The sequence below is a fragment of the Sabethes cyaneus genome, chromosome 2 (genome assembly GCF_943734655.1).
Source record: "Sabethes cyaneus chromosome 2, idSabCyanKW18_F2, whole genome shotgun sequence".
In the NCBI taxonomy this organism is placed as follows: domain Eukaryota; kingdom Metazoa; phylum Arthropoda; class Insecta; order Diptera; family Culicidae; genus Sabethes; species Sabethes cyaneus.
The window spans coordinates 3,569,611-3,596,228 of NC_071354.1; the positions used below are offsets into that span (position 1 = coordinate 3,569,611).

At 39.0% G+C, this 26,618-nt stretch overlaps 2 protein-coding genes across 6 annotated transcripts in view; both read right to left on the reverse strand.

Annotated features, from left to right (window-relative positions):
- Window positions 1–961: 961 nt before the first annotated feature.
- Window positions 962–12,428, reverse strand: LOC128738945 (lipoyltransferase 1, mitochondrial). The gene is made up of 5 exons (XM_053834443.1): window positions 11,385–12,428; window positions 6,810–6,917; window positions 2,696–2,799; window positions 2,348–2,609; window positions 962–2,280 (listed from the first exon to the last, which is right to left on the reverse strand). Exons 1-5 carry the CDS (start codon window positions 11,979–11,981, stop codon window positions 2,119–2,121), a joined length of 1,233 nt encoding a protein of 410 aa, XP_053690418.1. The 5' UTR covers window positions 11,982–12,428; the 3' UTR covers window positions 962–2,118.
- A 6,757-nt stretch (window positions 12,429–19,185) lies between these two features.
- LOC128738849 (protein 4.1 homolog) overlaps window positions 19,186–26,618 on the reverse strand; it is a 75,867-nt gene continuing 68,434 nt past the window's right edge. For all 5 annotated transcript variants that reach the window (XM_053834291.1, XM_053834290.1, XM_053834289.1 and 2 more), the window contains exon 15: window positions 19,186–21,670. In XM_053834291.1, coding sequence (XP_053690266.1) covers window positions 21,605–21,670 — 66 coding nt within the window. In that variant the 3' untranslated portion in view covers window positions 19,186–21,604. The remainder of the gene's footprint in view (window positions 21,671–26,618) is intronic.

A 26,618-nucleotide genomic window follows, 5' to 3' on the forward strand; every position in this document is an offset into this window, starting at 1 on the left:
GATAACAGTTGAAAGCAGTTCATCAATCTTCAGCTCCAGTTCTTCATCTTATCGGCGAATAACAGAAGGGGACGAAGCAAAAGTTAGCCTAGGAATGTCCACAAACGATAACAGCGTGTCGGCGCCCAATCTCGAAGGGATCCAGCGAGAAATCGGTCAGCTGAAGAGTAATAGAGCTACCGGAAAGGACCAACTCCCGGCTAAACTCTACAAAAATGGCCAAGAACCACAAGCAACGGCACGTCACTGGATAATTGTAATGATTTGGAGGGAGGAGAAACTAACAGAGGAATGGATAGAAGCTGTGGTTTGTTCTATCTACAAAAAGATCGGTCGGCAAAATTGCTGTAATTACCGCAACATTACGTTGATCAACGTCGCCTGTAAGCAGATTTGGTTACGTCCACTATCCCCAATAGCAAGAGAATTCGTAGGCCAGTACCAGATGGACTTTAAAAATGACGGAAGTACAGGATGCCCACGCGTCATAATTTCGTGTATTTCTGGGTAGCATACGATATAGTCGAGCGCGAACGGCTATGGCAGATAATGAACGGTTTTCCGGACAAACTGACGCGATTGATTCTTGAACGCAATGTCAGAATATTATAAAACTGGTGCCAAAATGTCAATAAGTCTGTTCTAATTACATTCGTCATACTTTTCCTTCAAAATGAATTCCACACGTGTAGGCATATGGTCATATTTTGATTGCTTTTCAACAGTTTTCCATTCTCTTTTCACCAATCGACTGAAAATTTTTCCAATCATTTTATCTACCCCATGTGCATTCAATATCACATATTACTTCCAATGTTCAGCTTCAAATGAAGCAGTAGTAATCCATGATCGATCCACGTTTCATCTGATACGAACTTAACTGCAAATGGTTTGTGTCATCGATGCATGAGTTCAGTTTTTCAACTGAATGTTCTTTGCTTTCCGGTACAAAACATTTACGATTATTGTTTTTTATTCATATTATCTTTAATCCTGTTTCATTATATTATTGTCACAATTGATCACGCGAATCGACCAACAGCTGAGCTTCTAACAACTATCTAGTTTGATCAAGTGCAAAAGAGAAAAAAAAAACTCCTGTGTGCGTTCAATTACTAATTGTGGACAACCTATTGCCATACTTTTTCTGCACGTGATTTAGTATTTAGTTTAGTACTCAGATTCAGCTACTCATCATTATCACTATTCTAAATGTTTAATATAAGCATGTGTAATAAACATTGGTTATTTCGCTAGTAAAATATCGCAAAAGCATTTTCGAAATCGTGATGTATTTTTTCTGGGTTAGAAGATATACAGTTCAACTGGAAAAAAATCAATAACTTGTTAATTAATAGCTCACAGAAGAAAAAACCCATCCTAAACGTAAATGATATGACTTGTATTCTTGATTAAGCTATTTCATTTTCAAGAGGAAAAAACTAATTGAAAAGTACGACATAGCTAGGCTGGAAAGCGAGTAGAAACATAAAAAAAGAAGAAAAAACTTATCAAAAAAGAATGAAATACACATCCTGCGTTACTGATAACTTTAAACTAAGATTAGTTGAATAAGCTACGTTTTACACGATTAAGTTAAACCCATAAGGCGATGATTCCCAACTTCTTTGTTTTGTGGCGGATGGAGAAATCGCTAGATTTGACTACATCCTTGAGCGCTTCCTGCAACATTGAACCCACGGTATCACATCGAACCAATCCTTTTTCGGCCTTATACTTTGAAATTTAGCGATGGTTTTAACTCTAGTAGTACGATTACAGTCTATACAGTAAGACCGAAAATTTTAACCATAAGTTCATTCTTTTTGTAACTTTGTAATAATTTTGGTGTCAGTCTTTTATTGTAAAAGAAGAAATCAACCGAATCTATCTTCCGAAATGGATGACAATCGTGGTTTCACCTTGTCGGACGAATCACTTCGACAGTTGTTTATACATTTCGCTACTTTTTCCTCCAGGTGACAAAAGGAAACTACTGCAAGCAACAACATTTCGCGCTCTTTGAGTCTACAGTTCTGGATGAGTAAGACGGAGGAGGTCGACCGGCAGCACCAGCTGTGATAGCACCGTTTCGGTTTACTCGTCCCGGTTATGATCTCATAAACCCATGGCATGCTTCATGTTTTCAGCACTGGCTCCCTTCATTGCTTCCAGGATACCGTTGAAACAATCCTCAAGATATGGTTTACCAACCATATTCGAAACCACGGGTATCGGCTCCTGTCCCGGCATCAGCAGGTTAATTTCCTGAATGAGACCCTATTAAAAGATACGATCAAACATGTAACGCTCAAAGTTGATTTTTCTAAAGGATATTAGCACAAACCTTTTCAACCTCGACCTTCACTTTCATCTCGTAAGGCTGACTGCCGTCGGCTTGATTTGATTTGAGTTGAATGCTTTTCTGCACCGCAAATTTGGGTGTTTTGCCAAAACGCCAATCCCAGGAGGCGAAATTCTCCCGCAGTTCATTGAGACCGGGGAACCACTTTTCCGTCGGGTTGATCAGCTGAAAGCCAAGCTGTTTCATCAGTTGGTCACGGCCTCCGTCGGTTAGTTGCGTAGCCGGAGTGCGCAGGAACTCATATCTGTGTTAATAGTGGGTAGAGTTTCGAACAATTAGAAACGCTGCAAGTTTGATAAGACCATACAATTACAGTACAAACGGACTTACCCGATGGCTGATAAGAGCTGCTGGATGTTGACCGTACGGTTCACATCGACCAAATTTTTAATCGGCGAAGGCACCGATGCGGTGGCCTTGCTAATGATTTCGGCCTGAAAGAGAAAGATAATGTCTAGATTAGCAGGCGTGTGCGATTCGGGTGGGGAGTTCATTCGATGGAGGTCTCCTGTATGGTGGGTATTTTAAATTGATTAGTAGGCGACCGGTACACCGCGGTGTGGCAATATAAATAATATAAACAGACTTCTATGACTAACGTCGCATTTCTGAAAGCGGTATGGTCAAAATCCAGTACTTTAAATGGAATTGCGCATTTTCTACAAACAAATGCATCATTCTTTGTCGTTTAGACTTTACTCTGCAACTGAATGGTTCACGTTGGAAACGAAAATAAACACATCATTAGTTCACAAAGGACGTCCTGTATATTTTTAAATGCCCACGCCTACGCTGATCTCATCGTACATTTTTGCCAAATCAATTGGCAAAAAGTACATTTGTAGGACGCCCTCATTTGTCTGTTCGGCAGACGTCCTTTGTGAACAACACCCCAACAGAAGACAAGCCAATGCGAGACACGCGTTCAGTAAGTGACCAAATTGGAACATCTTTTTTTCTCGCATCAGTAAACGAACGCAGATAAGAGTACCCGGACGACGCATAGTAAGCCAGCTGTCAATCAGCCTATACTGCCGTGAATCGCATATCAGTCCCATATGGAAATTCATCAATCGGAGAAAACAGTGATGAAAGCTATGATCATGTTTATCAAGATAAGAAAAATATTGCATGACATATCGTTATTAACTTGACTCAAGAATATGTATTACAATGTTTTTAATACTTTTGTAGTACTATACAATAAAATTATAATATTTTTGTATAAAAAAACAACAATGGGACTGATATGCCATTATTTTGCATGACAGACAGCAAAATAATTGCATATCAGTCCCACTATGACCGGTTTCTATTTACGGTGTAACTGTCAAAGTTGATTGTTTCGTTTAAAGTGTTGTTTATTTAAAAGTTTTAATAGCTCCTTAAAAATGTCCTCGTTAAGTTTTCTTAGAGCGTGTTATGCTTACGATGATAGTTCCGATGAAGAAGATTGTGTTGGTTTTGACTCGAATGATTTTGAACGGTTTTCATGCCGCGAAACAATAATTGAAAAGTTTTGGTCATGTTTTGACAATTCATCAGTTTCAGCCGGTGAAACTGAGAAAACTGGTGCTGGTGTTGTAGTAGCTGAAGAAAATGTCGACGAATCTTTGGGATTGGATTATGATTCGGATGGCAGCTTTTTTGAAAACAAACATGTCCAGACATCGTCAAAACTAACCAGAAAGCGTACTAGAAAAGAAATTAGGAAGTTAGATAAGGCGAAAAAACGGCGTCTTGCTCATTATGCTATAATGGAAGATTGTGGCTGTAAAAAGGAGTGCAGCCAATTGGTCTCAAAGGATGACAGGATCGATATGAATACATCTTTCTGGGAATTAGACGCGGCCGGACAGAAATGTTTTGTGAGAGAAAGGGTTCGTCGAGCAACTGTTAAAAAACGAAACCGGTATCGTATTACCGAAGAGCATCTTGGAAAGCGTCATTCGTATATTTTCTGTATACGAACAGTGGGCAGTAATGAATCTACGATCGTCTGCAGGAAATTTTTTCTCAATACTCTGGGGTATGGAGAGCACTGTGGGTAAGTATTTAACTTTATTTTAAAATCAACGTAATATTTGAACGTTTAATTATAGAAATATTATTTATCGATTTGTTGATGATGCTGAAGATAATGAAGATGCCCATCATCCCTCAAAAGCTCCTAAACGAGGAAAATATGTACGCAATACTCAAAAACGCGATTCAGTTAAAGCACACATCAACAAATACAATCCTACCATCTCACATTACCGTCGTGCCCATGCTCCAAATAGATTGTATTTACCATCAGATTTATCTAAGAAGGAAATGCACCGTAACTACTGTGAAACGCACGAAAACGGCGTGAGTTACCAGTTTTACGGCCAAGTTATGAGGGATATGAATGTATCGTTAGTCAAACTTGGGCACGAACAGTGCGAATCATGCGTTTCGGCAATACAGCACCAAAAAACATCTGGACACTCGATTGAAATTCTGCCTTTGGACACCTCTTGCCGTATATGTGAAGAATATTTACAGCACCTTCAATTAGCTAAAGCATCCCGTGCAGAGTACCGTGAGGACGGAGACTCGGTAAAAGCTGGAAATGTGGTTTTGGCGGTAGATCTACAAAAGGTATCGTAAGAAGTTATTAAAATATTTTCAGGAAATTACATTCATTACATTTTTCTTTTTTCAAAAAGGTCATTCAATGGATTAAAAACGGTAGTTTTTTCTCAGCGGCTTATTGCCTTCAACGAGACATTTGCCCCTGTCGGAAAATATGCCCGTACAGAACCGGTGCTCGCGTGTGTTTGGAACGAAGCCATCAGCGGTCGGTCTTCAAATGACCTTTTAAGTTGTTTTCATCGCGTTGTCACCCGATTTAGAGAAGCGAAGAAGCTTGTTCTATGGTTGGATAACTGTGCTGCTCAGAACAAAAATTGGAACCTCTTCCTTCATTTGATCATTCTTGTGAACTCCAAGAATGTTCAAATGGAAGAACTGGTTCTCAAATATTTTGAATCTGGGCACACGTTTATGTCAGCCGACAGCTTCCATGCCGCTGTGGAAGGTGCCATGAAGCAAAATCCACCAATCACATACTCTGATTTCAAGGATGCGGTACGAAATGCCAAAAACAACGTTGAAATTATGGATATGCTTCCCGACAGTTTTTTTACAAATGGTTTTAGCGTATCTCAATATGTTTTAAATAAGTTGAAGCCTCGACCCTATATCGACAACATCAGATACGTAGTTGTAAAAAAAGGATCATACGAATTCCATTACAGCAACTCTGTGAATGGGTTAAACCAAAACCAAGATTTTTACAACGAAGCAAGAAAAACAAGTCATGTCTGATGACTTTGATATTGAAAAACATTTGAAAAGACAAAATCAACCAAAAGGGATTGATGATGGAAGGAAAAAATCATTAATTAAAACCATCGTTCCATTGGTAGACGAAACTAAAAAACAATTTTGGATTGCATTACCAGAACAAAACCAGTGAACGCATATTTGATGAACGATCTGTGATGTTTGCTAACATTTAATCTCTAATAAGAGTAAATATGAGTAAATAAAGTACGTAAGAGTTGATAAAATTGTGTTATCATTCATTTGAGCTTTAAAGTATGTGATATATTATATCTTCTTCCTGCGGTCACCGCTGTGGGACTGATATGCGATTACTTTTAAGATGGGACAAACTGACCTGATATTTTTTTCATATTTTTTGAAATGAAACTAGCTATTTTTTTCTTACAACCTAAAGAACAATGATAACTAATACTGTTTAGCGATTAAACACAAAATCACAAAAAATACATATGGGACTGATATGCGATTCACGGCAGTATATGGTGAGACACCGGTAAATAAAACGACCTCATCTGCACGAGCGGTATCGATAACACAAACCTCGGCTTGGGTTCGAACCAGTTTACTGGCCCCAATATGATACTAGACTCTGCTTGCGCCTCGAGCAAGTCAGTCAGTTTAAAGTCCAAATACATCTGCTTAAATACTAACGCGTGTTCTCGTCTTATCAACTGGCAATGAAAACAAAGTCCCTAACAACTTCATGGTAAGGAATGATATAGCCACCGCACCGGTGCAAATAAAAACATGTTTGTGCTTTGTGCACACAATTTACATTTTACATATCAGCGAAAAATAGGACCATAAACGTTTCTTCCCGCTTGGGAACTTCTACAACTTTGTTTTGCAGAGCGAGAGCCGGCTCGAAACCCCGCAGATTCGCAGTCAAAACAACTATTAATAAATATGTTGTTTTCCTAGGTGGTCCTTCAATTCAGTCGTCGAACGTATTCTGTTTCGGTACGTTCCAACGGTTTCAACCAATTGTAGACTATTAGTAGTTTCCTCAGCAAGGAAAGAGAACGACTCAAAAGGTACCTATTAATTGTGAACGAACATTTGCACTTACATTGTCTTTGGTCAGCGATTCGCCGAGATGAAGTTTGTTCGAATTGACGAGCAGTGTGCAGTGATGATAAGCATTTGGTTGACCTAGTTTAGCAGCTGTTCCAGAAATCTAGAAGGAAAAAAATAGAGAACAAAGAACAATGGTTTAGATTAGACAAGAGACTGAAAAGAAATAATACTACTTAGGTATGATAAATATATTTCCTAGGTTTATGTTTTATCAGTAGTAATAATTCCCGATTCGCACTGAAAAGGATTCGTGCGAATAGTCACGTTAACCGAGAGGTACTTTACAACCGATCATTGCACTTGCAAAGGTTGCTAACCTTGTCTGGGTCGGTGTGATTTTGCGAGGCATCCAGAAAGGCAACTGCTTTGCTCGTCTTTCCGCTCACAAGCAAACATAAGTATGTCAGAAACTACCGGATTTTGTTTATCAAAACAGTTAACAACACCAATGGGGTAATGTCAGATAATTGCCGGATGTCAATGGCAATGGCTTTTGATTGCTTTTTATCCATCATTCGCTACAGAAACATGAATCAACAATATTGATGCTTATACACAAGACCGAAGAATTTACTGGTCTACAGAACCATGCGTTGAACATAGATGTAGTTGGAGACAAAACAGGTTAAACGAAATGGGTTCCAAAACTCAGTTTGTTTTGGACCAAGTAAATTCCGTAACTGGTTTTCCTTGGATGAACCGAATTTTAGATGTAGGTATTGTTATGTAGTACCTTAATACATAAAACGAGAAATTCATCTTTTTCAATGTTTTTCATGGGAAAAATCTTCCAATTGTTTGCAACGCTAAATGGTTCTAAAATATATGGAACGCGTAACATGTTTCGTACACAATCGCAATTTTTTATAAGATTTTGCAAAGTAGGTAGATAGTTTTTACTATGGTTTTAACTTATTTAACACAAACCTATAGGTAATAAAAATGTATAACAATGTTCCAATTTGTTATTCTGGTTAAACCTGTGTGCCGCCGGTACTTTTTTACAATCCGCAGCTGCAGGTGATCCACAGTTGGTGCCAATTGGGACATGCCAAAACTATGACAAAAGACATGATGGGAGCTCAAATATCATCTTCGAAATCTCGAATTCATACAGGCTGATATTTATCGTATTTGTAATGCTGAGAGTATAACCTGGGAAGTTTTGCTTTAAAATTGTGGAATGCCATTAGGATGCAGATTTCAGAATCCCTGAAGATCTGGTTTGCGTCTCGCCGATGAGAATGAATAGTTTTATAAATCATTTTATCCCTGATTGACATCTGTCTTCAATTTCAAATGTAATTTTAATTTTATGTCTAATTCAATCTTAATTATGAGCCCTATTCTCACAGTCACCTAACCTAGAGCCTCTATGTTACTCTATGTAGATGGCTCTCTATGTTACTTAGGTCTTTGTGAAAAGTTACGCGAGTATTCGCGATTCTAAGAGTCACCTGGGTGACTCCGCTCAGCTTGGTGACTGTACAAATCAAATGGGGCCTGTAAGGTGAGGTGAGGGTGACTGTGAGGATAGGACGCGTGAAAAAAGTGAGGTGAGGTGAGGTGAGGGACTGTGAGAACAGGGCCCTTTATCTCCGATTTCAAGTCCAATTTGATCTCTTCGTTTAGCTGGCTTGCCATCTTAAAACAAAGCATAATGAACAAAAATTTTCCATTTTACTTAGTTGTGGGCCACCGCTCTCCAATTCCTTGGACACTGAGTACTCTCCGCCCGATCTTGCTTCACCTGGTCTCACCGTCTTGAGCTTGCTGCACCCCTGGTAGTCTTGTTCCTACCGAATTTGAAGCAAACACCCTCTTTGTAAGGTGCCTGCCAGTTGGCCTCGAGGTACGATCTTGGTCTAATAAGCCAGTCGTCGTATTTTCGAATCTCGGCTGGGAGAGGCTGTTAGTTTAATAGCTGGCTGCAGTCTGTTGTATAAAAACATGAAGGTCAGGTTTCGATAACGGAATGTAGTACCTAGGCTTTGCTTTACCATCTTTGCACGGTACTTGTCTAGCATAGTTGCAACATGCCCTGCCCATCGGATCCGTACAGCTTTAAAGTAACCACCTTTTGAATACTGGGTTCGCCATGCTTCGTTCTCCTGTACGCTGACGATGATCGTTCTTAGCACTCGTCTTTCAAAAACTCCGAGCACTCATCTTTCAAAAACTCCGAGCACTCGCAGGTCTTCTTCGAATATTGTCCACGTCCCTGTAGAGAACAACCAGTCTAATAAGCGTCTTTTAGAGGCTGCACCTCATACGAGTGCTTAGTCTATTCGACCGCAATTGATTATGGGACCCATAGTAAGCATAAACACAGCTTCCGCTGATAATACGCCTCCGAATCTCACAGCTGGTGTCATTGTTCGCCGTTACCAGTGAACCAAGGTAGACAAATTCATCGACTAACTTAAACTCGTCGCCGGCTATCGTTAGATTATTGCGGTATCGGTCGGCCTCGGTTCCGCTAGCCAACACGTAATTTGTTTAAGACGTATTTACCTCGAACCCAATCTTTTCTGCTTCGTGCATCAGTCTGGAGTACTGTTCAGCCACCGCCATAGATGTTCTGTCGATAATATCCATATTATCGGCAAAGCAGACGAATTGGCTGGATTTGTTGAAGAACGTGTCCGCGTATTGCTATCAGCTCCATTCATAACACCTTGTATGTTGAACAGCAGGTATGAGAGACCATCACCTTGGGGAAGTTGTTCTCGTCCATGATTTTCTTTAGCTCTCTTTGGTCGATGGTATCATGTGAGGCTTTAAAGTCAACGAACAAATGGTGCGAGGGAACACTGTATTCACGGTCCTTTAGGAGGATCTGCCGCAGTGCCAATATTTGATCCGCTGTTGACCGACCTTCGACGACGCCGGCTTGATAAATTCCCACAAATATGTTCGCAATCGGAAAATAAGTTGCCCTCCTCCGGTAGCCGTTCTATCTCCCAAATTCCAAACAATTATCCGATTAAGACAAGTGTTTAGCTTTTCTGGTCTCATTTTAATAGGCTCGCTCTGATGCCATCCTTCCCAGCCGATTTATTGTTCTTTAGCTACATGACAACCTCCTTAAATCGTTGGGGCTAAACTCTTTGTTTGTCACACTGTCGAAATTGCCATCGTTCTCCGCCTGAACGCTCCGGTGTTCATCGAAGTGCTGCTTCCACCTTTCGGTCACCTCACGATCGCCTTTCAAGATACTACCATTCTTATCCTTACAGATTTCGACTCACGGCACAAAGCTTTTAGGGGAAAGTCCTCTCCAATTTCATATTCAATTTTAGTTCCAATTTCAAGCTCAATATGAGATCAATCCGAGCCTAATTTCAATTTCAACATCAACAATTTTAATCTTATTTTAATGCAAATTTGAATTTCGATTTCAAGGTTAATTTAAAGTGCAATTTTGCGTCCTATTTCAAGCCCTATTTCATGTTTAATTTTAGGTCCAATTTCCAGTTCAGTTTTAAGTCCAATTTCAAATAAAACAGTCCAAGTTGAAGTCTGAACGCCAATTAAAATTCACATTCTTATCTCATGTCAAATCCAATTTCATGTTCACTGGGCCCAGGCTGGCCCATGTTTTCTGCCTCTGCTGTTAAATTTAATATAATAAAAATCTCATAACTGGACAGGGAAGTCCGAAGTTTTCAACCTGTTTGGCCGGCGTTTTTGCGATAAGTAAATCAATTGTGCCCAACAGAAGAGTAGAATTGCATTAACTGCTAACCATTTCAGATTTCAAAGCATCTCTAGAAAAGAAATTTACAGATCAAAGCCGCCGCTTAAGATGAAAACAAAAATATATGTGACAATGAGTTATTTTCCAAATGCTCTTCCACATCCTCAGTTACGAACACAGAGAACGCTTTGTTATCAGACATTTATAGTTACAGTCAGGTTGCAGTTCATCCTTACAGGTGGCAGAAATTCCTAGCACAACGATTTCGTTTAGGGGCGTACATTTTCATTTCTCTCAGAACTGGCAGAATGAACGTGTTGCTGTGTCTTTGTATGTACAAAAAGTATTATTTTAATGTTAAGAGTTTTAAAATTTCAGTAGAGCTAATCAAAAGTCCTGGTAATATTTTTCATATTAAATATTTACATTTTCGTCGTTAGATGCTAAACTGAATCACAGTAGATTATAGCAAAAAAAATCGGAAAAGCCATTTTATTGATCAAATGTCTACAGTAATCAACAGAGACGAATAGAAAAGTGTCACCATCGATATTTTTACCCTACACGCATGAAGCATTTTTCTACGTGATTCTGGAAGTGGAAAATTCCATGCTTGACTAGCTTGGTTGCTAAGAGACTCACAGATTGTGGTTGCATTCTTCGCTTCTTGCCCTAGCTCTATCTTTTTTTTCTTCCATTCGCTGCCGCCACTCCCGCACGTAACTAGTTTAGGTATAGCTATCATTACTCTTGCATCGGACCGTGCTGCAGCGTTAACCGAAAACCGGTTCTGCGTAGGTACGGGAAAGTTAAATAACCTCTAATCAGAAAAGGTAACATCGATTTCATTTCTTACGCATAGCTTACCTTTTTGCCGAGCAGTGTAATATCGTCCCGGTCGGATATTTCGGCGCTAATGCCGAATTCACGATACAGCGCACGGGTGATTAAGTTTAGGTTGTATTTCCGGTCGTAGCGAGCACGCGGCGTAAAGAAGGTACAATTTAGATTGCCTAGATCGTGAAACACCGTGCCACCGCCGCTATTCCGGCGGGCCAGTTCAATTCCATTTTGCATCAGTGCCGACACATTCGTTTCGGCAAACGGATTCTGGTGCCGTCCGATCACCACGGTCGGCTTGTTAATCCAAAGCATCAGAATGTGATGATGAGCAAAGTCAAAGTTCCGATAAATCCAATCCTCCAAGGCCAGGTTGGCGAATATGTCATTGGACTGCGATATAAAGACCGATTTTTTCACTTCGCTGTCGGGAATCTTCTTTACATCAGCTGCGGACAGCTGTTTACTCTTGTTGCCGTTGTTGTTGTTTTGATTCCGAACCGGACTGGTGGTGGTGATAGAACGCGCCAGCAGCGTTGTGTTGGGCGACGGTCCCGCTGCCACATACAGCTTGCCGAACGAGAGTGCGGCTGTGTTGAAGCGCTGCAGAAGAAGTGCGGCCATCTTGGAAATCTTGCTTTTTATTTTGGTCTCTTTGTCCTAAATATAATTCTACTTTTTGCACTGCTCTTCGAATTTGGCTGGCCGGAACTCACTGTCCGCAAGGCCTAACACGCTGTCACGATTTTACCGGAAATTAGTGGCAGATTCACTCGAATACAGTTTGAACTTGACTCACGTAATGTCTAATGATTTCTAAAATTATATCACCCTTCGCTTTTTTTCTTGCTACAGGTTGGCAGTAGTCTTTGAGGGATTAAATGCGCATCTACAGAGTATTACTTCAGATCTTCTCACTCACTCGACCGATGACTAGTTCAGAATGTAGGCACGAAATGACAGTTTATTTTTCACACACAAAAAAGTTGGCAATCTTCGATCCTCCTTACTTAATAAATTCCCGGTTGAGCTATTAATTAACGGATAGTAGGGCACGGCTGACAGTAGATTTGAATTGGTTGAATTCGATTACTGGCACTCGGCGAATTCTTGGCTAGTAGTGACGTCTGCTTCTGAATTGCTCATGGAGATAAGATACTCATGCAGGGCAATGGTCTGATGCAGCCACTTCCAGGTCTGATGCAGGGAATTGATGCGGTATCTAATACCTACACAGTCGCGACTGCAGTTAAAGGGCATTCCTTTCAATTACGAGACGAGGGATCAATTTAGAATCTGCACTACCGAGCTGAATCAATGTCCTTTTCACTTTCCGAACACACTTCCACCACAAAATTCACTATACAATTTGTTTTTCTTCACCGATGAAACTATTCTGTAACTGTCTGTACTATTCTGTAATTAGGGCAATTAAATTATCAATGACTCGAGGTCATACAATCAATCATATCGCAATACGCTGCAAAAACAAATCAGCTCCGCTCCGAATGAAGTTCTGAATACAACTGATTCCGAAACTCCGCTCGAGCCCATTATTTATATATTTATTCTGTCTGTGTTACGCGTACTACAAGCGTGAACACAGCGAACGCGTCAGACGCCATCCAACTAAACCGAACACAGGCGGAGAGCAACACATGGAGGAACACACGCGCACCGAGCACCCCACCGGGACGAGAACGGAACCGCACTCGATAGTGATAAGATACATCTTGCTCGCATACACGCGACACATAAAAGGCGAAGAATACAAACGTTCATTCATTGTCTCGCGTCGTCTTACGATATCAGCTGATGGCACGCTTGCAGAGCGTGATTTGCATGCTTTCGGCAAAGTAAGATGAGGCCGCGACCGCTAGCAGGTCCTACGTACGAGCATTTGAGCATAGTAACCTAACGCCATTCGCTAGCGCAGCCGGCTGGGTCGCTTTTGCGTCGCCCCGGCTTAACGTCATCCAAACAATCACGCACGGGTGGATTTCTGTCACTTGCACGGCATGCAGATGCAGCCCACCGCAGCAGGATGGTTCTCTGGAAGTGTGAAGATTAGAATGTGCATTAAGGAGTAGTTTAATTTAATTTAGTTTAATGACGTGTTAGGACCATTGCCATTCTTTATTATTCTCAGTATCTACGCAGTCTAATCGAATAATTTAGATCATATTGAAGTACAGTCGTAAAATTAACATTCGTCTCCACTTTCTAATAAAATCAATGCTGATTTTGAATTAAAAATGCACGTTACGAAAAAAATTCAAAACACTCTAAATATGTGTTTGTAGTACCAAAAGGTTCCTATAGTATAAATTGAAGTCGCTTAGCACGAGATCAAGAATGCCTTTTTAAGAAACGGTTTTAGCATTTTCAGAGGTTATAAAGGGTGTCCCACATGAAATTGCATCACGGAAAAACGCTGTAGAAAATTACTTAGTTGACCAATCCTTTTCAAATTTTCAGACAATAAAATATAACCTTTTAGTGAGCTTTTGGCACAGTTATTTCAGTCAACTTCAATACCATAACCGTATGCACGCACCTTACGCTTAACTCCATTCATAGGGTTCTGTAAAACATCTGGCAGCAGCTTCTTCTGTACGGAAACCCACTTTTTCTTAATGTCTTGCACAGATTTGACCTACGTGGAATGCTTCCGTAGTGACTGTCCAGTATTTTTCGATGGGCCTTACTTCCAGTGCGTTGGAGGGGTTCATGTCCTAGAGTACGAAAGTGACCCCTAGACTAGAAATCATCGTACTTGAAAGCGGTCTTGACCTAGGACAGCAAATTAGACTCGAATATAGACTAATTTGGGCTTGAAGCTTTACTTCAAATTAAGGTTTTTATTGAAATTGAACTTGAAATTGAACTTCGCGTTGGCTGTTGTGTCCCATTTGGTCTTATTTTCAATTTTGCTTTTATTTTTTACTGTTTTTTCTCGTTATATTCTGTCCCGTTTTCCGTCTATTCACTTCCCTTTATTTCGTTGCCAGGGTACGGCTTTTTATAACTCTTCTCCTTTCTTTCTCGTTTTTCGTTTTACCATTTCTCCTTATATATCCCGTTTGTCCTGTTTTTCCCACTTTCCTCTTTTCTTCTATCGAGGCATGATTTTTTTTGTTTAAGCTTATGAAGCATCTCCTGCTATATAGTAAAAACTTTGCCCAAAACGAGTTTTAACACTACACACGGATACCAGAATGAAAAAATTAAATTAAACTATTAGAAGCATTTATGGAACCTCAAAGGACGCTACTCTATTCCATACGAAGGACTACTGGTGAGATTGTTCTATTTTTATTCATATATACCACATTTCATCTTAATATCATATTATTAATAGTATTACTATTGATATCATAAATGTGGAAGGCTGGATGATAGAGTGGATTGCCAACCTTAAGGATTCAAGGTCTGAAGCAAATATGGCACTTCTCAATTCAAAACAAACAAATCATCACGTGGGTTAAAGTTGGTACAACGAAATTGATTATTATATGGAAGGATCCTAATGCTGGAAGGCGACTTATAACCCCGGAATGCGCATAAGTGCCTCTGCTTGTGGGTCCGCAGCCCCCCCGCAGAAACCACTACTATTTAGGTGCATGCATTTTCCTAGGTTTATTGACTAGTAGGGATCATCCCTTAGTTAAGTCCGAAGGAGCAGCACCGAGTAAGGACAGCACATACCCAACATTTGTGCAGGAACCGTGATTATTTTCGGCCGAATATGACGTTCGGTCATTCGTGTTGCAGCCTTTTGTGATTCGGCCATTTGTGATTCGGTCGTTCGTGATTCTTCCATTAGATATATTATGCCATTTGTTATTTCGGCCATTTGTGTTTCGGTCATTCGTGATTCGGCCATTTGTGTTTCGGCCATTCGTAGGTAATCCCTCTTATTATGTTCTCCTTTTCTGCCATTTTGTTTTTCATTCCTTTTGTCTTTCATTTTCATTTTTTCTCTCAATTTTCTTTTTTTGTCTGTTTTGTAATTCCAGCTCCTAAAAAGTTCTTCTTTTATCCTCTTCTATATCGTTTTTTCTCCTTTTCTGTCGATTTTATTCTCGTTTTGCTCGTGTTTTTATCGTTTTTTTCTTATCTCTTCCCTTTTTTCTGTCAAGTCTCGATTTTTTGCTTCTTTTTCCTCCCAACATTTTTCCTTTTTTATGTACCGTTTAACTTCCATTTTGTCACGTTTTCTTTTTGTTACTGTCTGTCTGCTTTTTCTCTCTCACGCGTTTTTCTCTTTCTCTATCCCGTTTGTTCAGTTTTGACACGTTTTTCTCTGTGCTCTCTACCGTTGTTTCTTTTACCCTATTTTATTTTCTTGCTTCTTTTTCTGGAGAGCAGGAGGAGATGAATTTCCGCTACGGTTAATACGCTAAGAAAATTTACTTACATTTTCATAAACAACTGTTGGCAGCTATTAGGTTCATATGAACTTTTATATTAGGTAAAAATAAGGTTAGAGGTTTCGCCAGGTGTACGTAGGGAATCTCTCCAAGTAGTTCTTCCAACTCGTGGTTCATGCGCTTACGCCACTCTCGCTACCCGTTTGTACTCCATCAGAAATAGTCTGCAACACGTTTAAATACGGCAAGTGCACCCATGTCTTCCGTAAGCAAAGCAACCGTCTTAAGTCCGTAGACAACTACTGGTCTGATTAGCGTTTTGTACGTGGTCAGCTTCTCCTTACACGTATTATTGTCGGGAGTGACCAGAGATTCCAAATATACTCATCAACCACGTCCAGTTTATCGCCGTCAATAGTCACTGTCCGTGGGAAGTAAACGTTTTCTCTGGAGCCTCTTCTTTCCATATAGTTGGTTTTCGACGCATTAATTTGGAACCCAATCCTCCTAGCCTCTGTTTTAGTCTGGCGTAGATTACCTTCGCCGTCCCAAGGTTTCTAGTAATAATGGCGAGGTCGTCTGCTAGTAGGCTAGCCTACTCTTGCTGAAAATCGTTCCTCTCGTTTCGATACCCGCTCGCCGGATCACCGTTTCAATAGCGATATTGAATAACGTACAGGACAGTTCATCCCCTTGCCGCAATCCTCTGCGCGATTCGAAAGGTCACGCGAGTGTCCCCCAAAAGCGCACGTAGCACATCACTCGCTCCAGACCCGCTTTGATCAGCCGCATCAGTTTGTCCGGAAAACAGTTCGCGCTCGATTGTATCCTATGCTGCCCTGAATTCCACGAAAATATGATGCGTGGGCACGTTGTACTCCCGACATGTCTGAAGGATTTGTCGGAGAGTAAAAATTTGATCCACTGTAGCACGGGCCCTCATAAAGCCCGCCTGATACTATCCTACGAATTCTCTATGCATTGCACATTGGGGATCTTTTTTCGTAAAAAGGAACCTTATCTCAATATCTCAAAATGCCGCTGAGCTATAATCAATCTTTCGGTATCAAAAGACAGATGTTTATACGAGTTTTTGCCAAAAGGAGAGCATTTTTCGACATGAAGAAATGTAAAAATCCATAACTATGGAAAAACTATTTTCATTTGAAATCCGATGACAGTGTATTCGTTTACGACTCATGTTCGTTTTTCGATGTTTTGGTAAAAATGAATTTCTCGTGATTCCGCTGGGCTTGTTTCAAACTTTTTCTAGCAAAAAAAAACTTATATGCATTCCAATCCCAGACGAACCGAAAAGATTCGCATAGATTCTCTGGGATTCCTCGCATTGGAATCGTGCATAGCAATCCTGCATAAGATTCGTACAGAATGCTTTGCCTATACTGGTTCTATGGAATCCAAAACACAAATCCCCATGATACCTATAACTCGGTAAAGGAATCCCTTCTACTATGAAATAGTCAGAAATAAATTCAGAGTTTTTGTTAAGCACCGCACATGGAAAGAAAATCGCCGTTATGACAAAATGTGCGAACGTTTGGTACGGATGAAATCATTTCCTATCTGGGATCATGACCTAAGTAGTACCTATAGTAGCATCGCCGCGTACTCAGGCTTTGTGCTCTACTCCAGAGTAGCACAGAACAGCAGTCTCAGTGCAAGATGGCACACGTCATAGTGACATCCAAGCCACTAGCAGGAGGAACCCGTGATTAGAGCTGGAGCAAACCGGATTCAATGTACCTACAACTCATACTATTTTACGCACTAGTTGTGTTGTGTAACAAACAGCTTACTAGTGGCATGCATATTTGACCTTAATCAAGTTCAATTTAGCGAGAGGATACCGACTGAGTGATCTTCTGACGAGCGTGAAGCGGTCGATTTGTGACGCTGCAGAGCTGAGATTGGTTGACCTACTTTAATGTAGAATATTTTCGCTTAAGTTGAGGATTATATTTCACTAGGTTTATTTAAGAAACTAAAAAAATCATAACTTATCTTCTTGTATTAATAAATGCGAAGCTTTTGTAGATTTATGTAAAAATGATGGTATGATATCGTATGAATATTTTATTTTATTGCTCGAAGCCACTCCCTTTTTATCTCCCAGCCACTTATACATCTGTTTTCTTCGGATGAAACAATAAGAATAATTGATTATAACTATTATCTGAGCCATTTGCACACAAAGGTACCATTTACTACGTACAAACTAGAAGAAGAATTTCAGATGTGCGCATTATTTTTAATTGATTTGCATCCTATCATTTGTAATCTGCGTCGATGGCGCTGCGAGATTAGGTATAATGTTTTCAGTGACTTCTGACCTAACGAAACCCAGCGAATCGGAGCAGGCTAGGCGGCGGCACAGCAGAGGTTCAAAAGATCAGGTAAATCTACCGCATTGCTGCGTCCATTATCAGCAAGTTTCAGCAGCTTTCTGAACGATCTTATTTCACAGCTGTGCACTACTTTTAGCATAATATATAGTTTAGAAAGTATACTACGTTCAATTGAATGCAGTTTATAAGGGAGCTGAGCGTATGGATTAGGCTAGCAGTAAGGTGTCACTAGTACTGCATTAATTTTTTTGGAAACAGTTTGTTGATATTTTTTCAAAATAACTTGTTTGCAAATCGTACAAAAATCATGATTATTACGTAAAATATCTTGCCACACTGATGAAAGTTACAAATCGTAACCAAACTTACAAGCCTCATACACAACTTTTTAAATTCTACAGGGTGAATAGTAATAACTGTCAGTGTTTTTTGGACGTCTTTAATTAAGAATTGGTTAATCACAGATATGTCTGCATATTTTTCGTTTAGAGTGTATTTATAAGATTATCGTTCACTCAATAGCGATAGTAGCAAAAAGAAATGCAGTGCAGGTTATAGCAAACACCCGGACGATATCACAATAGACCTATAGTAGCTGTTGGTCGCAGTGATGAGTCACACAAGGAAAATAAATAACCTTCCGTTTAAACAAAAAAGACTCGCTCAGATTTACTGATTCACAGATTCTGATTTCTTCCATAGGAATCTTGTGTGTCGTCTGTAAGGAATTCAGCAGAATTTTTCGTACACATTGCCTTGTGTAAACTAGCGAAAGGATAGTGTCATATCGGACTTATGAAACTCGTATGCAATTCTGCAATGAGTTCCCACAACCATATAATTCGGCAAAGATATCGTCTTCATAGCAAAATTTTCTTGGTAATTCGTGATAGTTCTATATTAAATTATCTGTTTATAAAGAGAACGTTAATGCAAGGCAAACTTACAAAACCATCCGTCGATATCCTCGAATTGGCAGTAATTTTCATCGATAATTCAACGTCGGTTGCTGAACACCATCTTCTTGCACTGAAATGAAAAGGATTTCGGCATAAATGTGATCTACTTTAGTCAAACTTATTACTTTTTGTCACATAAGCTAGACTTAACCATTTTATTTTTCTTTCTGCGTATGTCAGCTGTACGTTTAAATGTGCCCATTTGAATTTTTTGTTTTCAACGATCAGCTTAGCTTTACAACTCATTTTGTTCGGCTTAACATTTATCGCAACAGCGCGGTTTCGTACTTTTATTTGTTGTTTCCATTTAATATTTCCATCACATGTCGTTTGGTGCCCAATGCATTATTTCAAAAGTTGCTGTAATTTCTTCGTTTCGTTCATTATAAGCTGACAACATCGAAATGGGACTCTAAAAACTAATGTGAAGATTTTTTGAAAGGTAGTTTACTCCTACTTGCCATAAATAAATCTCTCTTAAAACAAAAATAATAGAATGATTACAAAATAAAAAAAATGATGTCAATAAGGGTAAACAAATCGGAATCTACACTAAAACATTTATTTTTATTTTTTTCTCAATCTACTCAAAGGACCGGTTTACACAAAGGCAAAACAAAAAAAAATCAAAACGATGTCACTGTTCCGCTTTGGGAGCACAGAACCAGTGGAAAAAATACAAATTATCTGATTTTTTTTTAGTAAAAACTAACTCAACAAACTGCTTCGCCGCCAGAAGGGCTGTGCTCAATTTACGCGATCGAACATACACACACAAATACATAGGTATTGATATTACGTTACGAGAGGGTTCAAACTGAAATCGACAGTGCTTCAACTTGTACCCTCCGCTTCTTCCTCGGCAAAGCGAGCAGTAATTTAATTTTTTGTTTTGTGTATTTTATATCTACGCAAAAAGCTTTCGATTACAAAAATATATTACTTTACGAAGTGTGTGTGTGGTTAACTCTGCCGAAAACACATTCCTTCAGCGTTTCTCTTGACACATATTCAATAGACTGAGGATGTTTATGTTTGAATAGAAAGCAAGATTCGATACTTTCAATGTAATTTTTATAATTTTTTTTGGGAGGCATAAAAATAGGGAAAAGGATCGTAAAAACATAAATAAGGGTGATTTAGTACGTTTAGGATGTTTCATTAGAACGTTTGCAATGAGTTTTCCTCGGAATGTTAATTAAAGTAAAGAAATAAATAGTAACATAAAAAGGTAGACATAAACAACGTTACTTATTGCATCGGAAGAAACACGTTCGTTAGTATTACGTTAGAAAATACAAAGGAGAGAGAGAGAATAGTTAATTGTGCACGGATAATTGAAAATTATCAGAAAAACAAAATATTGAAGAGGAATCGTCGACTTTAGTGACAATGGCACCGTGTATGCTGAATCGATTAGTCCATTGTAAGCACTGCTTATTAGTCGAGCTTTCTAAGGGGGTATTATCTCGGGATTAAATTAAGGCATCTTGCAATTTTGTTTGTGTCGAGTGTCGCTTCATTTCCGGTTCCTAACCTGTTGCGATTCCTAGCGATGATCGCAGATTGATTGGTCTTGTCTGATTGTTGCTATGAAAGTTGATGATACTTGTTGTACAGATTTTTGCGAATTATTAATGAATCCATTCAATGAACACGATGGTACTTACGTTTTTTGTTGACTAAATATGATCAGCGTAACTGTTCTGTTTGTTTATATTGGTTAGCGAATTCAACAGCGACTAGGAAAAATGTAATTCTGGCTACAATTCTGATTTTAGGTACGTTGAAGAAGGGAAAATGTGTATAATGTATATTTAGCTACGAGTGTATGTTGTACAATCACTAGTGGTAGCAACAGCAGACAGGAAACGTTTTGTATAACTCTCTCCTTCTGTTTTATTTTCAGCAATATTAGTAAACTTTGTTTTTCTTTTAATAATTGCGATTCCTCCATAAAACAACTCACGATTAATGTCTCCTCTTTCAGGCGCTTTGCGAACGTGAAACATTGAAAGCAAACACTCGATATTCTGCTCACTTCTAGCTCGTGAATATTTCTTCACCAATCAATATAAGCTTCTCATTCTCTTCGGTGTGTGTAAATATTGTTAAATATTGTTCAACAACTTTGCTTTGCTTCTTCTTGCGTTACTTCTTTTTGCCATTAGCGAACTATCTATTCTCAGACATCAAGCGATTTGATTGTTTCTGTTCGCATTTCGAAAAATTTTATTTTCTTGGTTCATTAAAATTAGTAAATGCTTAACCTACGCAACTTTCCGTTCGATTTTGCTTTTTGTTTTTTTTTTGCAATATCGACCTTCCTATCAATAAAACGTGTGACTGTTTTTCAACTGTTTGCTTGCCTTCCTAAACTTATTACCAGCGAAAGAAAATACCGAACGATTTGATTTGATACTGTTTTCCAGCATAGAAACCTCGTTCTATCGTCGCAAAATAAAAGCATGCCTGTCTCTCACTGCACGAAATTCAACCTGGAGATGCATTCCGCAAAACGCAAGCGTCCGTTCGTTGGTTTTTTTTTCTTACTGCGTTTGTTGTTGAATTTCGATTTTCTCCACGGTCATGTCTGGATTCATGGCGGTTGCTTCCTGAAATTAGTGAAACATCGATTCGTTGAGTGGATGGAAATCGTACGGGAATTTGAGATTTTACTTCAAAGATCAAACTCAAGGGCCAACCAAAGGATGTGGATTTCAAAATAAAACGAGCCAATAGCGATGTGGTATGTGATGGAAAATTTGCAAAAGACCGCTTCGATAAATTGTGTTTTGTACAATAGATTGTTATTATACCATAAAAAAATTTAGTTTAAGACCAAAAAATCAATCAAGCAAACCCGTCTCTGTTTCTGATACTGGTACCGAACGTATGCAAAAGGCAGTCTACGGAGCAACGACGGGAACGTCAGAATGGGTGTCAGTCAACAAACACGTCCGAGAACCATACAATTTCAGACCTCGATTCATTCAGATTTGCAAGAATGACAAGTAGATATAGACAGTATTGGAAAAATACGATGTGAATTTCGATCTTTTCTATGAAATCGCTGTAGACCTGAACAGTGAACGATTCGAAGTTCAGGACGTGAAACATCCGGTCTCTCCACTTCCAGAGAATCCCTCTCTCCGAAGTATTAAAGTTCCGCAAGTTTCACCTCGTAACATTGCAAGAGCTGTGCTGGAAGAACTCTCGATGGACAAGAAGGAATCAAGATCATCATCGGGGATTTCAATTCTTAGGTTGACTAGAAGGAGGAATACAAACCGATGATGGGTTCAACAGCTGGCCAACGACTGGCTGGCCGTCTCAAATAATATGGCCGTATATGATACCTTTTTTTGGCATAAACTCTTATTACAAGTAGTCCTGGAGATCGCCAAGTCGGACAGAAACACATAACGACAGTGTTTTGATTGACTAACGGCACTTCTAAGACATTAGCGTCAGATCCTATCGAAGCGCTAACGTTGACTCAAACCACTACCTAGTGGTGGTTAAGATGCCCTTAGATCTTATCTCATGTCAGCCAGATCACGCGGCTGAAGCGGACTGACATCGCCGAAAATTAAGCGCATTCACTCAAAGCTGTACTGCCCGGCAGAGGACGAGCTGGACGAAGCCCCCCTCGAAGATTGTGGGGACACCATCAAAACACGTGATAAAGAAGACTAAGACGCTCAACATTATAACTTTTAAATAGTTAACCATCAAAACTGCGACATAGCAGAGAACATAATCGGATACGAGCAACGGATACTAGCGTGCCCAGGCTGGAGCACACTGGGGCACGTTCCCTACCTTCTTTGTAAAATTTACGGTGAAACAATATAATATCTGTACCTCAGAAGTCCGAATTGTTTTAATTCAATAGGTTACTATTTTTGCGGTTTTTAAGTAAATTAATCGCGGTAAAATAGCACCAGTTTCAACTCCAATTTCGAATCAAAAGTTATCAAGTTAAATTTCAAGTTTAGTTTTAAGCCCAAGTTAAGCTCAATTTCAATTCTAATTTCATGCACAATTTCAATACCTATTTCGAGTCTATTTTAAGCCCAATCCAAGTACAAGTTCAGATGCAATTCAAATCCATTTCATATCCAATTTTAATTCCTACTAGTTAAATTTCAAGTATGATTTAAAGTCTGATTTCCACTCCAATTTGAATAACACTTTTTGTTATTCCTGGGTTATACCTGAAAACTCGGGTTTCCTGAATGTTTATCTAATTCAAACAGCCATATCTCATTAACCAAACAACCTAGTGCAAACAGTTACTAATGGTTAGCATATTCACTGATTGTATGACCGATGGATTCAGAGAAACTTCCTCTCCTGTTGCTCCCCAGAAAAGAAACAAAAGAACAAGGAAAAATGCGACAGAAGGAGAAGAAACGGAAAAGAGCACGAAGGAAAACTTGACAAACGGAATAGAAAATGAGAAAAAATAGTAGCACGAAAAAGAATAAAAACTGGTATCAAAAAAAGAAAAAAAATGTGACAAAATGGGACATAACAAGAGAAAACAAAGGTAAAAAACAAGTAGAAATATAGAAAACGGGAGGGAATAAGATGAAAAATGAGGCAAAAAACGAAAGGACACACAGAAAAAATAAAGAACGGGAGAGGAAAAACTTCTCCAGCATCTGTTTTCGAACTGATAAAGCCTGCAAGTCGTAGGCGAAATACGCATCTGTCGCAAACAGGGATGGCACGGACACTTTGGCTCAATTCACATTCATTTGACAGTACCGTCTCAGCCAAGCAAAATTTGACACAGTTTTATATGGGATTTTGTAGAATTAGTTATTATCTACAATTTTGCTGAATAAAGTTTTGCTGCATCTTTTGTAGTTACGGCGCTACAATGCTAGTAGCTCATTAGTGGTGTTCATTAGTGAACGTTCACTTGGCTACTAATGAGCTACTAGCCTTGTAGCACCGTAAATACAAAAGATACAACAATTTTTTTTCAGAAAAGTTGTAGATAACAACTAGTTCTTCAACCGTCCCATATATAAGTTTTTCAAATTCTGCTCGACTGAGACGGTACTGTCAAATGAATGTGAATTAAGTCAAAGTGATTGTGCCATGCTTGGTCGCGAATAAACATTAATAGTAGAATTTAATTTGGAAAGTTTTCTTCTTTTCATGAATGTCAGGTTTCGTACTACTAAGACGCTCCCAAAACTTCAATGAAAACGGAAGACAAAAGGGATTGGAAAAAAATAAAGAACGTGACAGAAAATGAGGAAAACGCAGAACATAATAAAAAGAATGGAACAGACGAAATGAAAAAAACGGAAAAGAAAAGCGGAAAAGACGAAAGTCGCAAGAGAAAAAAAGAAAAAAAGTCAAAATGGTATAGAAAATGTCAACACACGAGACAGCAAAAGAGAAAACACGAGGAAAAACGGAAGAAAAAAGATAATAAAACGGAAAGGGACAATCAGGACTCAGGAAAAAGGCGAAAAACGCTACAGGATAAGAAAAAAAGGAAACAGCGGAAGCAGAAAAAAAGAAAAAACGAGAGATAAAAAGAGGGAAAATGAGACAAGAAAGGTAATACGAAGCAAGAAAACAAAAAAACAAAAGGGAAAAGAAGAATAGTGATAGAGATAACCGACAAAAAAAACGAGCAAAATGGGAAAAGAGTGGATTCGGGATATAAAAGGAGAGATATGTAACTAAAAACGGGAAAAAGGCACAGAAAAATAAGGAAAGAAAAATAGGAAAAATGGACTAAAGAAAAAGGTAAAACGTAAAACAAGAGAAAAAAAAAATACCGAAGAGGAAAGGAAAAAAGTGAGTCAAAATTAAATAAACACGACAGAAACAATGAAAATACGAGACACCAAAAAGAAGGGAACTGGTAGTGGAGATTCCAATTTAGGTTCAATTCTAAGTCAAATTTGAGCTTTGATTTCAAGTTCAATTTCAAGTAAATTAGAATTTTAATTTGAAGTCTAATGTCAAATGTTATTCTAAGTCTAATCTCTACTCCAATTTAAATCCAATTCATGTCTAATTTCAATTAAAATTTTAAGTTCGATTTCGTCCTTCAGTTCAATGAAATCCAATTTTCAAGTGAAACTTTAACTCTTATTTCAAATTCAATTCCAAGTTTAATTGAATACCAATTTCAAATAAAAACTTCAACCGAAATTCCGCATCCTACGATTTCTCCTTTTTCCGGGCCATAGTGTTCTTCCGGAGGGTCGGATACCCCGCCTTTTGTTTTATGTCTACGCACGTTAGTAGAAATCAGGGGAACGACTGGTATGACGATGATTGTAGGAGCGTGATGAATGAGGGCGGGGTAGCAAAGCTTGTAGCACTTGTCAGAACGTGGAAAGACAACCACTATCACGCAGTTGAGGAACAGCAAATCAGCTGGCATTGGAGCGGAGCTTTTTGCACCGATTGATTGCAAGAATTTGGAATACTGACAGCTACCGGAGAAGTGGAAGGAAGGGGTTTCTGTTTCGATCTAAAAAGTGCTATCACCCTTCTCGAAGCCGCCTTTCTACCAAACGATTTTTTAGCCGCCTATCAACAATTGCGAATAGATTTGTATGAATTTATCAAGTCGGCATCGTTGAAGGACGGTAAACGACCGATTGAATATTTACGCTGCGGTGTAAATTACAACATTAATTTGTTGACTTCAAAGCTACACATGATACTATCGATCGTAAAGAAACAAGAAAAAACATGAATTCCCCGGGAAGCTGATCAGACAAATTAAATCTACGTGTGCGGATTTAATCTAATGTGTGCGGATTTCGGGTGGATCGTCAGGTTTATTCCTAACTTAAGGCGGAGGGTCTCGTCAGGATGATTCAACACATCTAGTAAATTCGGCTCCATTGCAGAGGGCATGATGGACATTATCGGTAGAACATCTGTAGCGGTGGCTGAACAATACACTAGACCAAAGTCCAGAGCCAGACTAGAGATAGGGGTAAAGATAAATACGTCCAAAACAAAGTGACTAGTTCAAGGTAATTAGGCCATTGCAAATCATTTTAAAAGTTTTTGTCACCCCCCCTTGGAAATTGACTTGAAAAATCGAGGGGCCAAAAAATAATTTGTAGGATATGAGTTAATTTTTTTTTAAAATCAATTGTCTGTGGGCTCTACAGCCTGAAAAACTTGAAAAATGAGTATACGAGTTGAGTTAACGCTTCTAGCATAAAATAGAAATGGAAATTCAAACAGCGGAATTTCCGAAAATCGCCCAAAAAATTATCTTTCGTTTTTGTCTTTTTTTCATAGATTTTTGCATGGAAATTAATAACGTATATATTGAAAGCAAGAAAAGATTTGGTTTTCACGTTTGAACTTAAAATAAACGTGCCTAAAATCCAATTTTTTTGCTCGATTAAAAAATTCACTTTGTTTTTTTTCGCCCAACACCGGAGGCACAAAAACTTTTTAAAATATTTGTAATGGCCTTAATGATTTTGTCTGCCTAAGCTCACTGGGGGACGACGGACAATAACACCAGCCGTGAGATTCGCAGGTATACTATCAGCA